Raw genomic sequence first — 11,796 nt, forward strand, 5'->3', positions numbered from 1 at the left:
TCAGTCAAGGGTGCTCCCACCGGGGGATCCCCTTCCCCATCTCCCGGGGCTGGGAGGGTCCAGGCCTCATCCTGGCATCACCTCGCAGCCGGCTCCCAGCCCAGTGGGACACGATGGCCTGTATGAGGGCGAGGAACCCAAAAGTGTTGGATTTAAGCCCACAGTCGAGGCTGTAGCTCCTCTGGACTCAGCGTGGTCCCTCCCGGGGCTGGTTGTCCCCTGCCATCAGCCCGGTGCAGGGACGTTGTGTGTGACCAGCACGGGGTTGCTGTTCCCAGGATGGCCCTAGCCCTGCCATGGGGACAGGGTGACACGGTGGGGCAGGCCCCAGGTGTCCCCAGGGGGCTTGTAGCCATGGGGGGGGGACACGGTGGCACGGGGAGGGGACACATAGGTTACACGTGGGCATCACAAGAGGGGCTCCTACGAATGGGGTGGGGGGACGGGGTGACCCCGAGGGGGGGGGCACGGGGGGACCCTGAGGTGGCCCAATGCTGCTCCGGATGATGAGCTGTGGCCGGTCCCTGGTGTGGTGCCGGTGTCGTGGCACCCACTGCCGCACCGAGTGACACCGGTGCCCGGTGATGCCAGTGCCGGGTGATGCCGGTGCAGCGCCAGTCCCCGGTGCTGCCGGTGCCGGTCATCGCTCCCGCAGTGCGGGGCTGGGGCCGGTGCCAGGTGCTGCCGGTGCCGGGCGGGTCCTCGCGGGCTGCGGGCGGTGCCGGCGCCGGTGCCGGTGCCGGTGCCGGGGGTGGTGCCGGCGGTGCCGGTGCCGGTGCCGGGCGGGGCCCCCGCGGGCTGCGGGCGGTGCCGGCCCCGCCGCGGTATAAAGGGGCCGCGCGGGCCGGGCCGGGCTCACAGCGGCGGCGGCGGCGGCCGGGGCGAGCGGCGGCACCGGTACCACCACGGTGAGTCCCGGTCCCGGTCCCGGTCCCGGTCCCTCCTTCTCCCTCCCGGCCCCGCCAGTGCCGGTGCTGGTTCGGGGCGCCCCCGCCCCCGCGGCGCTATGAGACCGGCCGCGGCCCCACCGTCAGCGCGGAGCCGGTACCGGCTGCACCGGGGACTGGGGAAGGGGTGGGGGCTGTCCGGGGGGAGCTGCTGGTGGCGCGGGGGTCCCTGGAGCTGGCTCTGCGCCCTGCCTGCATCCCCTGCCTGCAACCCCCACGTGTTCGTGCAACCCCCTCACCTGCCTGCACCCCCTCACCTGCCCGTGCCTCCCTGCCTGCACCCCCGCGCTTGCATTGCCCTGCCCTGCCCGCACCCCCCTCCCCACGGCCGTACCCCGCTGTGCGGCTCTGCAGTCCCTGCCGCTGCCTGTCCCTGCTGCCTGCACCGCCGGTCCCCGGGTCCCCATCCCGCAGCGGCGTGGGGGGCCGGGTGCTGCCGCCCCTACTGCCAGGGGTCCCGCTGTGGCGGGGGGGGGCTCTGGGTGGCCGTGCCCTGGGAACACCCCGGGGCCGGGTCCCCCATGTCCCTGTGCCCTTCCTTGTCCTCCAGCCTGGCCCTCGCCCGCGTCCCCGCTCGGGGGTGCAGACACCACGTGCAGTGGGATGCTTGGCCCCCCCCACCTCGCCCCACAGAGGCACTGGGGAGGTCTCACCCCCAAAGCGGTGACCGTCGAGGGGCAGGGTGGCCGTGGGGAGCTCTCGGCCCTGCCCTGACGCCGCCCGGTGTGTGTGTGTGTCCCTGCTCCCCAGATGCCAGTGAGCCTCTCCACGGCCCTGCGCGTCGTCGGGACCAGCCTCTTTGCCTTGGCGGTGCTGGGGGGCATCCTCGCCGCCTACGTCACGGGCTACCAGTTCATCCATACGGAGAAGCACTACCTCTCCTTCGGGCTCTACGGGGCCATTCTGGGGCTGCACCTCTTCATCCAGAGCCTCTTCGCCTTCCTGGAGCACCGGCGCATGCGGGGCGAGGGGCGGCCGGTGCGGCTGGGGCGCTCGGTAGCCCTCTGCATCGCCGCTTACCAGGAGGATCCCGACTACCTGAAGAAGTGCCTGCGTTCCGTCAAGCGCATTGCCTTCCCCGACCTCAAAGTGGTGATGGTGGTGGACGGGAACGGCCCCGACGACACGTACATGCTGGACATCTTCCACGACGTGATGGGCTCCGAGCGCTCAGGCAGCTACGTCTGGAGGAGCAACTTCCACGCGCAGGGCGAGGGGGAGACGGAGGCCGGGCTGCGGGAAGGGCTGGCCCGCGTCCAGGCGCTGGTGCGCGGCAGCACCTACTCCTGCATCCTCCAGAAGTGGGGCGGGAAGCGGGAGGTGATGTACACGGCCTTCCGGGCGCTCGGAGACTCCGTGGACTACATCCAGGTGGATGCATGGGCCGGGTGAGCGGTTGCAGGGCGGGGGGAAGGCAGGATGCGGGCAGCGAGCGCTCTGCCTGCGTGGGCGGGCAGAGGGGCTGCGGACGGAGCAGGAGCGGCAGCACCCGGTGCTGGATCCGGCCCCACGCTCCGGCTTCAAGCCACTGGGGTTGGGGATGAAGAGCCACCAGGGTGGCCCGAGGGGTCGAGCGCTGCTGCCTGTGAGGGTTTCGCATCCCCTGCCCCCAGTTGGTGTCACCCCGCGGGTGCCAGGCCCCCCACCCCCAAAACACGTGGGTGAGGGGTAGTGGCTGGGGCAGGTCCCACCGTGGTGCGCGTGGCAGGGCTGGGTGGCCTTGGGGCAGCGATGGCCGGGCACCACGGGACGCTCCGCTCCCTGCCACCGCCTGCCGGTCTCCGGAGCTCTGCCTCGTCTCGCCGGCCGCGGCTCGGGCTTGCCCGGCTGCGGGTTGGGCCGTCTGCCGGGGCGCGCGTGGGCGGCGGGGAGCGGGGCTCGACAGTTCCCTCTGCCCCCCAGGTGTGTGACTCAGACACGGTGCTGGACCCCGCCTGCACCGCCGAGATGCTCCGCATCCTGGAGGCCGACCCCCGCGTTGGCGGCGTCGGCGGCGACGTCCAGGTAGCCCGGCCTTGAGGGAGGGCACCCCGGGGTGGGGAGGGGTTTTCAGCGGTGCAGGGGCTCACATCCGTCCCCCTCCCCAGATCCTGAACAAGTACGACTCGTGGATCTCCTTCCTGAGCAGCGTGCGGTACTGGATGGCCTTCAACGTGGAGCGCGCCTGCCAGTCCTACTTCGGGTGCGTGCAGTGCATCAGCGGGCCCCTGGGCATGTACCGCAACGCTCTGCTGCAGCAGTTCCTCGAGGACTGGTACCACCAGACCTTCCTGGGCAGCAAATGCAGCTTCGGGGACGACCGGCACCTCACCAACCGCGTGCTCAGCTTGGGCTACCAGACCAAGTACACGGCTCGCTCCAAGTGCCTGACGGAGACGCCCACCCGCTACCTGCGCTGGCTCAACCAGCAGACCCGCTGGAGCAAGTCCTACTTCCGCGAGTGGCTCTACAACGCCCTGTGGTTCCACAAGCATCACCTCTGGATGACCTACGAGTCGGTGGTGACCGGCTTCTTCCCCTTCTTCCTCATCGCTACTGTCATCCAGCTCTTCTACCGCGGCCGCATCTGGAACATCCTCCTCTTCCTGCTGACGGTGCAGCTCGTGGGCATCATCAAGGCCACCTACGCCTGCTTCCTGCGCGGCAACGCCGAGATGATCTTCATGTCGCTCTACGCCCTCCTCTACATGTCCAGCCTGCTGCCTGCCAAGATGTTCGCCATCGCCACCATCAACAAGTCGGGCTGGGGCACGTCGGGGCGCCGGACCGTCGTGGTGAACTTCGTGGGGCTGCTGCCGGTGTCGGTGTGGGTGGCGGTGCTGCTGGGCGGGCTGGCTTACACCGCCTACAGCCAGGACCTCTTCAGCGAGACCGAGGTGGCCTTCCTCATCTCGGGCGCCATCCTCTACGCCTGCTACTGGGTGGCCCTGCTCACCCTCTACCTGGCCATCGTGGCCCGCCGCTGTGGCAAGCGGCAGGAGCAGTGCCGGCTGGCCTTCGCCGAGGTCTAGACGGTGTGGCCGCGCGTGCCGGGGTGACCGCTGCCGGTCCCCTCCTTGCCCGCAGCCAGTGCTGGGCAGCGCTGAGCGCGCCCGCCGCCGCGTTTCTGATCAAGTCTTGCTTTTTTTTGTTGTTGTTGTTTTTTTGGTTGTTGTTTTGTTTTTTCTAATTATTTTCAGGTTTCTCTACAAAACAGGCTGCTGGTCGGGGAGAGGCTGCTCCAGGGCTGCCTGTCACCGGGCTGGGCACAGCCTCGGTGCTGCGGGGGTGCCAGCAGCGTGTTCCCCCCGCCCCCGCATGCTGTGTGGAGCGCTGCTGGCCACGCTCCCCCCACCCCGCCGCCGTGGCTGGGCCCTCCACCCTTCGGTGCTTTCTACGGGGACTTCACGGTCTCCCCCACCTCCACGGTGCTATGGCAAAACGGCCCCACGCGGCACCGTCTCTGGCACCGCTGGCGGATGTATGTGCAGGCACGTACCCACGGGGAGCCCCCACAGCTCCCTCCAGCCCCTTTCAGGGGGTCCGGCTGCCCCGGGAGGGCAGCACCTCCCTTCAGCTTTGCCAAAGAGCCTTGACCCTGGCACGCAGAAATTGGGGAAACCGGGGCTTGGCGGTGACACTGCGACCAAGCCCTGGCCCCGTCGTACCAACCTGGCCTCTGTCTAGACAGCGGGGAGACGCTGGGTTTTGGGCTGGGGCACACAGAGGAGGGTGGGGAAGAGCCGGTTCCCAACCTTTCCCCTCCCCTGGGGAATTCACCCGGTCGTCTCCCCTGGGCCCTCTTTTTTTCAGGGCTTAAAAACCTTTCTACGATCGAGCTTTTAGATTGTTTCGTTTAATTTAATATGAGGTTTTTTAGGAGACTTTTGTAGCTCTTTGGTATTCACACTTATTGCTAATTGTTTGTAAATCTATTTATTTTTTAACCTGCGGGCTTTTTTTCATATTTTGGAAAAGTCTGTTTTTATATCCCGATGGATTTGTCAAAATAAAGACTTGCACAGAGAAAAGGATGGTGTGTGGGGAGGACAGCCCTGCCTGGGCTCGGAGGAGGTTCCTGCCCACCAGGACCCATCTCGCCTGGGTCAGCAGCCACGTTTGTGCCCCAGAGCTCAGCAGCTCTCAGAAATTAAAGTCACTGTGGGGGACAAGTGACCCAGGAAGGGCTGTGGGTGCCCAGACACAGGACCCAGCACCCTGAGGTGGTCCTGGGAATCCTCTGTATGGGACATGGATGAGGCTGGGGCCAGCCCTGGATCTCGCCGGCAGCAGAGTGGAGCTCCTGGCCACCAGCTTGAGCCCTCAGACCTTCTTGGGCACGTTGGTGATGATGGGCTTGGGGCGGGTTTTGAAGAGCAGCTTGGTTTTGATGAGAGCGGTGACAGCATAGTGGGCGTGCGGCTCTGCAGGCTCCGCCTCGCTGCCTCCCCGCTTCACCAGGACGGCAAAGGGCTTCTCCAGCTGCACCACCCTCCCGTAGAGGATGTGGTGGCCCACGATGAGTACGGGGACCCCCTGGAGAGAGCCAAGGTGGAGGGTGAGGGTGGGCAGGGCCCCGGCTGCTGGGGTTGTGCCCTGGTAACGTGGCAGGGGGCTGCCTCACCTCCCGGGTGTAGTGCAGGTCTCCCAGGAGGCTCCCCTCCAGCCCGCCGCTCTGCCGGGGTTCAACCTCGCCCTGCAGCTCCAGCAGCACCCACTGCGCCAGGCCTCTGGCCCCACCACTGCAGGTGAGAGAGGCGGCTTCACCCAGTGGCTCTCCAAGCCTGCCCGGGGGATGCTGCTGGGGGCAGGATCCGGCCCCCCCGGGGCCGTGTCGTCTGCCGTGGCCTCACCTGGAGATGACGATCTGCACCATGCTCCGGGCCCTGCAACACACCGGCAGAGACATGGTCAGCGCAGGGGGCCGGGGCCCCTCCAGGCCCTGCAGCTCCCCCGGGCCCCACAGACCCCCAGACTCCACCCTCCAGCTCCTCCCGGGCACCCCAGACTTCCCTCTCCAGGCTCCACAGACCCCCAGACCCCCCATTCCAGGTCCTGCAGCTCCCCCGGGCCCCACAGACCTTCAGACTCTCCCCTCCGAGCCCCACAGACCCCCAGACTCCCCCCTCCAAGCCCTCCAGCTCCCCCCCCCCGCCGCCGTTGCGCGGGGCGCTGGTGCCCTCCAGCGGCCTCCGGCGGGGCGGGGCGGGGGCCGCCGGGGCCGGGCCGCTCGGTGGGCTGGGCCCCTCCCGCCTCCCACTCCCCACCCGCACCCCCTCCCCGCCCCGCTCCTGCACCCCCGTCCTAGGCCGGAGCCTCCTCCCGGCAGCTCCCGAATCTCCCGCCGCGCTCCGACTTCCGCTTCCGGTGACGCGCCCGCCCCTCCCGTCGGGTTACGGCGCCACTTCCGGTTCCGGTGCGCGCCGCGCGCACGTGGGGGTCGCGCGGGGCGGAGCGGCGGCGGGGCCCGGCCCGGTGCGGGATGGGGGAGTTTGAGGTGCACCGGGTGCGGTTCTTCGGCCTGGTGCCGGCCGGCGTGCGCTGCTTGGCCTGCCAGCCCCGCGGCACCCGCCTGGCCCTGGCCCGCACCGACGGCGCCGTCGAGGTCTATAACTTCGCCGTCAACTACTTCCAGGAGAAGGTGAGGGGACCGGGCCGGGCCTTGCCGAGCCGTACCAGGCTGGTCTGGGCCGGACCGGACCGGGCCGGGCTCTGTCGGACTGTACCGGGCTATACCGAGCCGTACCGAGCTCTGTCGGGCTGTACGGAGCCGTACCAAGCTCGGCCAGGCTGTACCGGGTCGTACCGAGCTCTACCGGGCCGTACGGAGCCGTACCGGGCCGTGCAGCGGGGTAACGGGCATCCCTCCCCAGGTCATCCCCGGGCATGACTCCCGGTCGGTGGAGGCTCTGTGCTGGGCGGCGGGGGACCGGCTCTTCGGGGCCGGCCTCAACGGGGAGGTCACCGAGTACGACCTGGCGCGGCTGTGCGCAGCCCGCTCCGTCGATGGGTGCGGGGGGCCCATCTGGAGCATGGCGGCCAACAGCAACGGCACCCAGCTGGCGGTGAGTGCGACCGGGACAGGGACCGGGATGGTTCTACCACCCCTGGAGCAGGGGTGGCGGAGGGAGAGGGTCCGTCCGTCCCACCGGGGCTGACCCCGACCCTCTGGCAGATCGGCTGTGAGGATGGCTCGGTTAAACTCTTCCAAGTCGTGCCTGGGGGGATCGAATTTGAGCGGAATCTGGACAGGCGGAAAGGTGAGTCCAGGAGGGCTTGGTGCTGCGGCGGCATCGTCCTTCCGTCCCTCCCGTCTGTCCCAGTGACCGAGGGTCTGTGAGTCCCCGGGGTCAGGTCAGGAGCTTCCTTCCCCGCAGGCCGCATCCTGTGCCTCTCCTGGCACCCGTCAGACACTCACATAGCGGCCGGCTCCATCGACGTCCTTCGCGTGTTCGACGTCTGTTCAGGTAACTCACGCTCCGAGGGGTGACCCCGGCCCTGTCCTGCGCCCCAGGGACCCTCAGCGCCGGCACATCCCACGCTTTGAGCAGGGGATCCCAACCATCCTTCCCCTGTCTCAGGCCAAACGGTGCAGAGGATCATGGTGAACTACCACGTGCAGAAGGTGAAGCGCGAGTGCGTCGTGTGGAGCATCGCCTTCCTCTCCAGCGGCACCATCGTCACCTCGGACTCCTTCGGGAGGGTGCAGTTCTGGGACCGGGAGAGAGGGACGCTGGTGGAGTCCCACACCGTCAGCACCTCGGCTGTCCTCTCGCTGGCCGTGTCGGAGGTAGGGGAGACCCCACCGTGTCCCCCCAGGGCTGGGCTGGAGGCACTCAGGGGCGAGGCAGCCGGTCCCTGCCTGCCTCCCGGCGCTGCCCTCTCATTCTCCCTGCTCTGCTCCCACAAACCCCATCCCCATTTCTCTCGCCAGGAGGAGGACAGCATCATCGTGGGCACCTCAACTGGGGCCACCTACCAGTTCCAGCTGCTGCCAGTGAAGGCAGGCAGCCTGGAGAAGCGCTGGGTGCGGACGAAGCCCTTCCAGCATCACACCCACGACGTGCGAGCTGTGGCACACAGCTCGACGGCGCTCATCTCGGGGGGTAGGACTGGGCGCCTTCACGAGGAGGGCTTGGGTCTCTGCCCCCCGCCCCCGGTACCGATTTGGCTGATTTCTGCTTGGCTTCCAGGCCTGGACGCCCAGCTGGTGATCCGCCCGTTGATGGAGAAGATGCAGAAGAAGAGCTACGATGCAGCGCTCCGCAAATTCACCTTCCCCCACGTGAGTGCCCCTCGGAGCAGGGTCTTGTGCCTGGCGAGGCAGGCTGGCAGGGCTGGCTCTTCCTGCGGGAGAAGGCTGGCCCGCTGGGTCCCCTCCCTGGCCCTGGCGCGTCTGGAGGCTCCTGCCACCGCACGGGTGAGGGGGTAGGAGTTGGCAAGCTCGTCTTGCTGGTCCTGCTGGGTCTCCATCTCCCTGTTCCCATCCCACGGGACCCAGTCCTTCCTCTCCCCCGCCCTGGAGTCTCCAGCACCCCGGGGCGTCTCGGCTTTGGCCCAGCCCTTTCTGCTGTGTGGGTTCATGACAGTCTGCCCATTCCTGCACGCAGCGACGCCTCGTCTCCTGTGCCAGGAAGGCCCGGCTGCTCCTTTTCCAGTTCTCCCAGCACCTGGAGCTCTGGAGACTCGGCTCCACCGATGAGACCGGTGAGTCGCAAAGCCCCAGTGCGAGCCCTGTGGCAGAGCCCGCGCTGCCTGCAGGATTTCAGTCATGAACTGTCCTGCTGCTTGGGCAGCAGCGGGGGTGGTTTAGTCTGAGCTTCTTCCTCCCCACAGCTCTGCGCTGGTGTGATGGCCGCGGGCAGGGCTGCCTTTCCCAGCCCCTGGGCTGCGCGGTCGGTGTGAGGCTGTGCTCGCGCTTCCAGCGGAGCTGGGCCGGGCCCTGGGGAGTTCAGCCTCGGGTGAACCCTTGGGGAAGGGTCTGGCGTCTCCCTCAGGTGGTGCTTGACAGCTCCGGTGCGGTTTTCTCAACAGTCAGTGATGCGCCGCGTGGTTTTTTTTTTGTCATCCCAGGAAAGGACGGCGAGGTCCTTCCCTTGTGCCGCATGCCCGAGCACCTTGTGCAGCTCAAGAGCAAGGTAGGGCTGAGCTGGGGCCAGGCGCCCGCCCTGGCACGTGCCCCTGCGCTCTCCCTCAGAGAGCTGAGCCGCGTGTGCTGGGCTGCCGGGGGAATCTCACGGGCCCCGCTCAGCCCCTTTGCGTTCCCAGGGTCCGGAGCACATTTACTGCAGCTGCGTCTCGCCCTGTGGCAGCTGGGTCGCTTATTCCACAGCCTCCCGCTTCCACCTCTACCGCGTGCAATACGAGGGCAACGGCGTCAGCATTAAGAAGGTGAGGAGGGCGACGGGCCGCCCCGCCGCCGGGGACGGGGGGGTGGGTGGCTGTGGTGTCCCAGGGGGCTGCCATGGCCACCGTGGCTCGCCAGGAGTGAGGGTGGCAGCGGGAGGTGACTGCCAGCACTGGTTTCTCCCTGCTTCAAGGTCCCCAAAATGCCCAAGCTGCTGCTCCCAGCCTACCAGCTCCAGTTCTCCTCCGATTCCAGCAGCCTCTTCGTTGCCTCTGCTCGAGGCTCTGTCCACGTCCTCCAGCTGCTGGAGCCGGGGGGCTGCAAACACCAACACACGTTACGGCCGCCCTCAGGTTCGGGCTGGTGGGGAGCTGGGGAGGTGCTGGGGGTCCCTGGGCTGCACGTCCCCTTCCTGCTGTGGGTGCAGAGGGGTGTGCGGGGCTGAGCGTGTCCCCCCTTTCCTGCCCTGGGGAGTGTGGGTCCTTCCCCCCCGTCCCCAGCAGCCTCTGTCCTGTGTTTGTGCCGCTCTTGTGGCCTGACACACGTAGGGGAATGGGGTGCCCGGGTTGGGGTGGGGGGATGAGGGTCTGGATATCCCCTAGGGAGTGGGTCTGAGGCTCCTTGCAGGCCCAAGCACCCGTTACAGTGGGTGGGGATGTTTCCACAGGGTCCCCCGAGGCCGTTTACCTGCTGGCGTCGAGTGCAGACGGGCACTGGGTGGCTGCTGTCAGTGGGGACTGGGCCATCCACATCTACAACCTGAAATGCTTCAAGGTAGGAGCAGATCACAGAAGTGATCCCCGCTGCCCTCCTGCCCGGGCTGGGTGGGTGACGGTGGTCCCCTCCCCAAAAGCGTCCCCGGAGCAGGGCCAGAAGTGGGCGTGTGGGAATGGGGGGGTTGGAGGTGGCCCCTGTTGCTCCTGTCAGCGTTCTGTCCTCCCACCTTGCAGCACCACTGCTCGGTGCCCACCTACAGCTGTGCAGTGACGGCCCTGGCCATCCACCCTGTCACCAACAACCTCGTTATCGCCTACTCCGACCAGCAGGTAGGAGCTTTCCTGGTTGTAGACCTCATGGCCTTGGCCCGGCGACTCTCTCCCTGGCCTCGGGGCTTCTGGCCACACAGGGAAGCCAGCTGGCCTTCCCCGGTCCTGGCAGGAGCTCGTGGCCTGACTGGAGCTGCCCATGTGCCGGCGTGGGGGTGATACCAGGGCAAACCAAACCTCACGAGCCGCCCTGTCTCTCCAGCTGTTTGAGTTCAGTATCCCCGAGAAGCAGTACACGGCCTGGAGCCGCACGGTGCAGAGCTGCGGGTTGCACCGGGTCTGGCTGGAGAGGGATTCACCCATCACCCACATCACCTTCAACCCCAAGAACCCCTCACACATCCTGCTCCACGACATCTACATGTTCTGCGTCCTCGACAAGTCCCTGGTGAGCCCGTGGGCTGGGGTGGGAGGGCTGGGTTTGTGCCCAGGGCATCTCCCCTGCGTGGCCACGCCGGGAGCGGAGGGAGGGGAGCGTGGGGGTCCGGGCAGCGCTGATGTGTGCCGTGCGCTCTCATCGCAGCCCCTGCCAGACAACAGTGCCCTCCTGATGAACCAGGGCACCCTGAAGCAGCTCCCGGAGACGGCCAGGAAGCGGCAGCTCCACGCTTTCAAGATCTGTAAGAAGTTCCAGGTGGGTGATGGTGTTGCTGGGTGCGTGCTGGGGGGGTACCCAGTGGCTCCCAGTGCCGTACCAGTGCGCAGACGGCAGAGCAGAGCTCGGTCTCGGTCCCTGTCGTGGTGCAGCCGCTTCCCTGGGCGCTCTCCTGCAGCGTGCAGCCCCAGACACTGCCCCTGGTTACGGCGAAGCCGGAGCTGGCTGCAGGGCAGCTCTGCGTGGCCAATCCGGGCCAGCCCCCACCTCCTGCCCCCTCCCTGCCCCACAGCCCCTGCTCTTCGCGGATCTGTTGGACGAGAACTGCCTGGTGATGGTGGAGCGACCCATCATGGACATCAAGACCCAGCTGCCTCTTCCCATCCAACAGAAGAAATTCGGCACCTGAGAGCAGAACGAGCCGCTCCAGCCGCAGAAACTCCGTGCGCTGCTTTCCCAGGGCACTGTAGGAGGAATAAAACCTCCTGTTCTGTATGGCTGCGGGCTCGGGGCTTGTCCTTGCCCTGCGGGGCTCCCTGGTGTCACAGGAGCTGGCTACCTCAGGGCTCCCGTGCCCATCCTCCTCCTCCTCCCGGGGCTGTGGAGCCAAGGTGTCACCCCACATCTGCCTTCTCGCCGCCGGGCAGCGTCGCGCCCCAGCTCCGCACCTCGGGAGAGGCCCCGGCTCCCCAGACCAGAGCTGGCAGCTGCGTACTGGTGGGACTGGGGCGGAGCGGGGTCCCTCTGCCAAAGCCAGGCCCTTCTCCAGCCCTTCCAGTAACACCAGTATCCTGTTCCCAGTTTGTGCTGGGCCCTCCCCTGTTAGTCCTGGAGGGTGGGGGGGCAACAGCAGGGCTGGGCCTGGAGGGAGCAGGATTTTGG

General features: G+C 67.6%; 3 protein-coding genes across 5 annotated transcripts; 2 read left to right on the forward strand and 1 right to left on the reverse strand.

Annotated features, from left to right (window-relative positions):
• Window positions 1-1,673: 1,673 nt before the first annotated feature.
• HAS3 (hyaluronan synthase 3) lies at window positions 1,674-4,515 on the forward strand. Its single transcript, XM_074881553.1, has 3 exons — window positions 1,674-2,318; window positions 2,850-2,951; window positions 3,035-4,515. Exons 1-3 carry the CDS (start codon window positions 1,698-1,700, stop codon window positions 3,956-3,958), a joined length of 1,647 nt encoding a protein of 548 aa, XP_074737654.1. The 5' UTR covers window positions 1,674-1,697; the 3' UTR covers window positions 3,959-4,515.
• A 331-nt stretch (window positions 4,516-4,846) lies between these two features.
• Window positions 4,847-6,303, reverse strand: CHTF8 (chromosome transmission fidelity factor 8). 2 transcript variants are annotated; one of them, XM_074881763.1, is made up of 4 exons: window positions 6,224-6,303; window positions 5,780-5,812; window positions 5,551-5,668; window positions 4,847-5,462 (listed from the first exon to the last, which is right to left on the reverse strand). In XM_074881763.1, the coding sequence occupies exons 2-4, from the start codon at window positions 5,800-5,802 to the stop codon at window positions 5,250-5,252; spliced, it is 354 nt and encodes a 117-aa protein (XP_074737864.1). In that variant the 5' UTR covers window positions 5,803-5,812; window positions 6,224-6,303; the 3' UTR covers window positions 4,847-5,249. The 2 variants fall into 2 exon arrangements, with proteins under 2 accessions (XP_074737864.1, XP_074737862.1); XM_074881761.1 differs by lacking the exon at window positions 6,224-6,303 and having other exon boundaries at window positions 5,780-5,920.
• Window positions 6,304-6,339: 36 nt separating this feature from the next.
• On the forward strand, window positions 6,340-11,409 carry UTP4 (UTP4 small subunit processome component). Of its 2 annotated transcripts, XM_074881759.1 has the most exons (16): window positions 6,340-6,567; window positions 6,800-6,991; window positions 7,102-7,186; window positions 7,304-7,393; window positions 7,508-7,716; window positions 7,861-8,032; window positions 8,120-8,211; window positions 8,537-8,633; window positions 9,000-9,064; window positions 9,195-9,317; window positions 9,467-9,626; window positions 9,941-10,047; window positions 10,224-10,319; window positions 10,522-10,707; window positions 10,843-10,953; window positions 11,207-11,409. In XM_074881759.1, exons 1-16 carry the CDS (start codon window positions 6,409-6,411, stop codon window positions 11,321-11,323), a joined length of 2,061 nt encoding a protein of 686 aa, XP_074737860.1. In that variant the 5' UTR covers window positions 6,340-6,408; the 3' UTR covers window positions 11,324-11,409. The 2 variants fall into 2 exon arrangements, with proteins under 2 accessions (XP_074737860.1, XP_074737861.1); XM_074881760.1 differs by lacking the exon at window positions 7,304-7,393.
• The last annotated feature ends 387 nt before the right edge of the window (window positions 11,410-11,796 follow it).

This window comes from Strix uralensis, chromosome 12, assembly GCF_047716275.1.
Source record: "Strix uralensis isolate ZFMK-TIS-50842 chromosome 12, bStrUra1, whole genome shotgun sequence".
NCBI lineage: Eukaryota > Metazoa > Chordata > Aves > Strigiformes > Strigidae > Strix > Strix uralensis.

Excerpts from the sequence above, each read along its gene's own strand:
- HAS3 (XM_074881553.1), top strand. The coding sequence starts at position 1,698 with ATGCCAGTGAGCCTCTCCACGGCCCTGCGCGTCGTCGGGACCAGCCTC. Across the intron at positions 2,319-2,849 it reads ACTCCGTGGACTACATCCAG|GTGTGTGACTCAGACACGGT; the intron begins GTGGATGCATGG and ends TCTGCCCCCCAG. Across the intron at positions 2,952-3,034 it reads GCGTCGGCGGCGACGTCCAG|ATCCTGAACAAGTACGACTC; the intron begins GTAGCCCGGCCT and ends CCCCCTCCCCAG.
- CHTF8 (XM_074881761.1), bottom strand. The coding sequence starts at position 5,835 with ATGTCTCTGCCGGTGTGTTGCAGGGCCCGGAGCATGGTGCAGATCGTC. Across the intron at positions 5,669-5,779 it reads GTGCAGATCGTCATCTCCAG|TGGTGGGGCCAGAGGCCTGG; the intron begins GTGAGGCCACGG and ends TCTCACCTGCAG. Across the intron at positions 5,463-5,550 it reads ACCTGCACTACACCCGGGAG|GGGGTCCCCGTACTCATCGT; the intron begins GTGAGGCAGCCC and ends GGCTCTCTCCAG.
- UTP4 (XM_074881759.1), top strand. The coding sequence starts at position 6,409 with ATGGGGGAGTTTGAGGTGCACCGGGTGCGGTTCTTCGGCCTGGTGCCG. Across the intron at positions 8,033-8,119 it reads GACGGCGCTCATCTCGGGGG|GCCTGGACGCCCAGCTGGTG; the intron begins GTAGGACTGGGC and ends CTTGGCTTCCAG. Across the intron at positions 10,048-10,223 it reads ACAACCTGAAATGCTTCAAG|CACCACTGCTCGGTGCCCAC; the intron begins GTAGGAGCAGAT and ends CCCACCTTGCAG.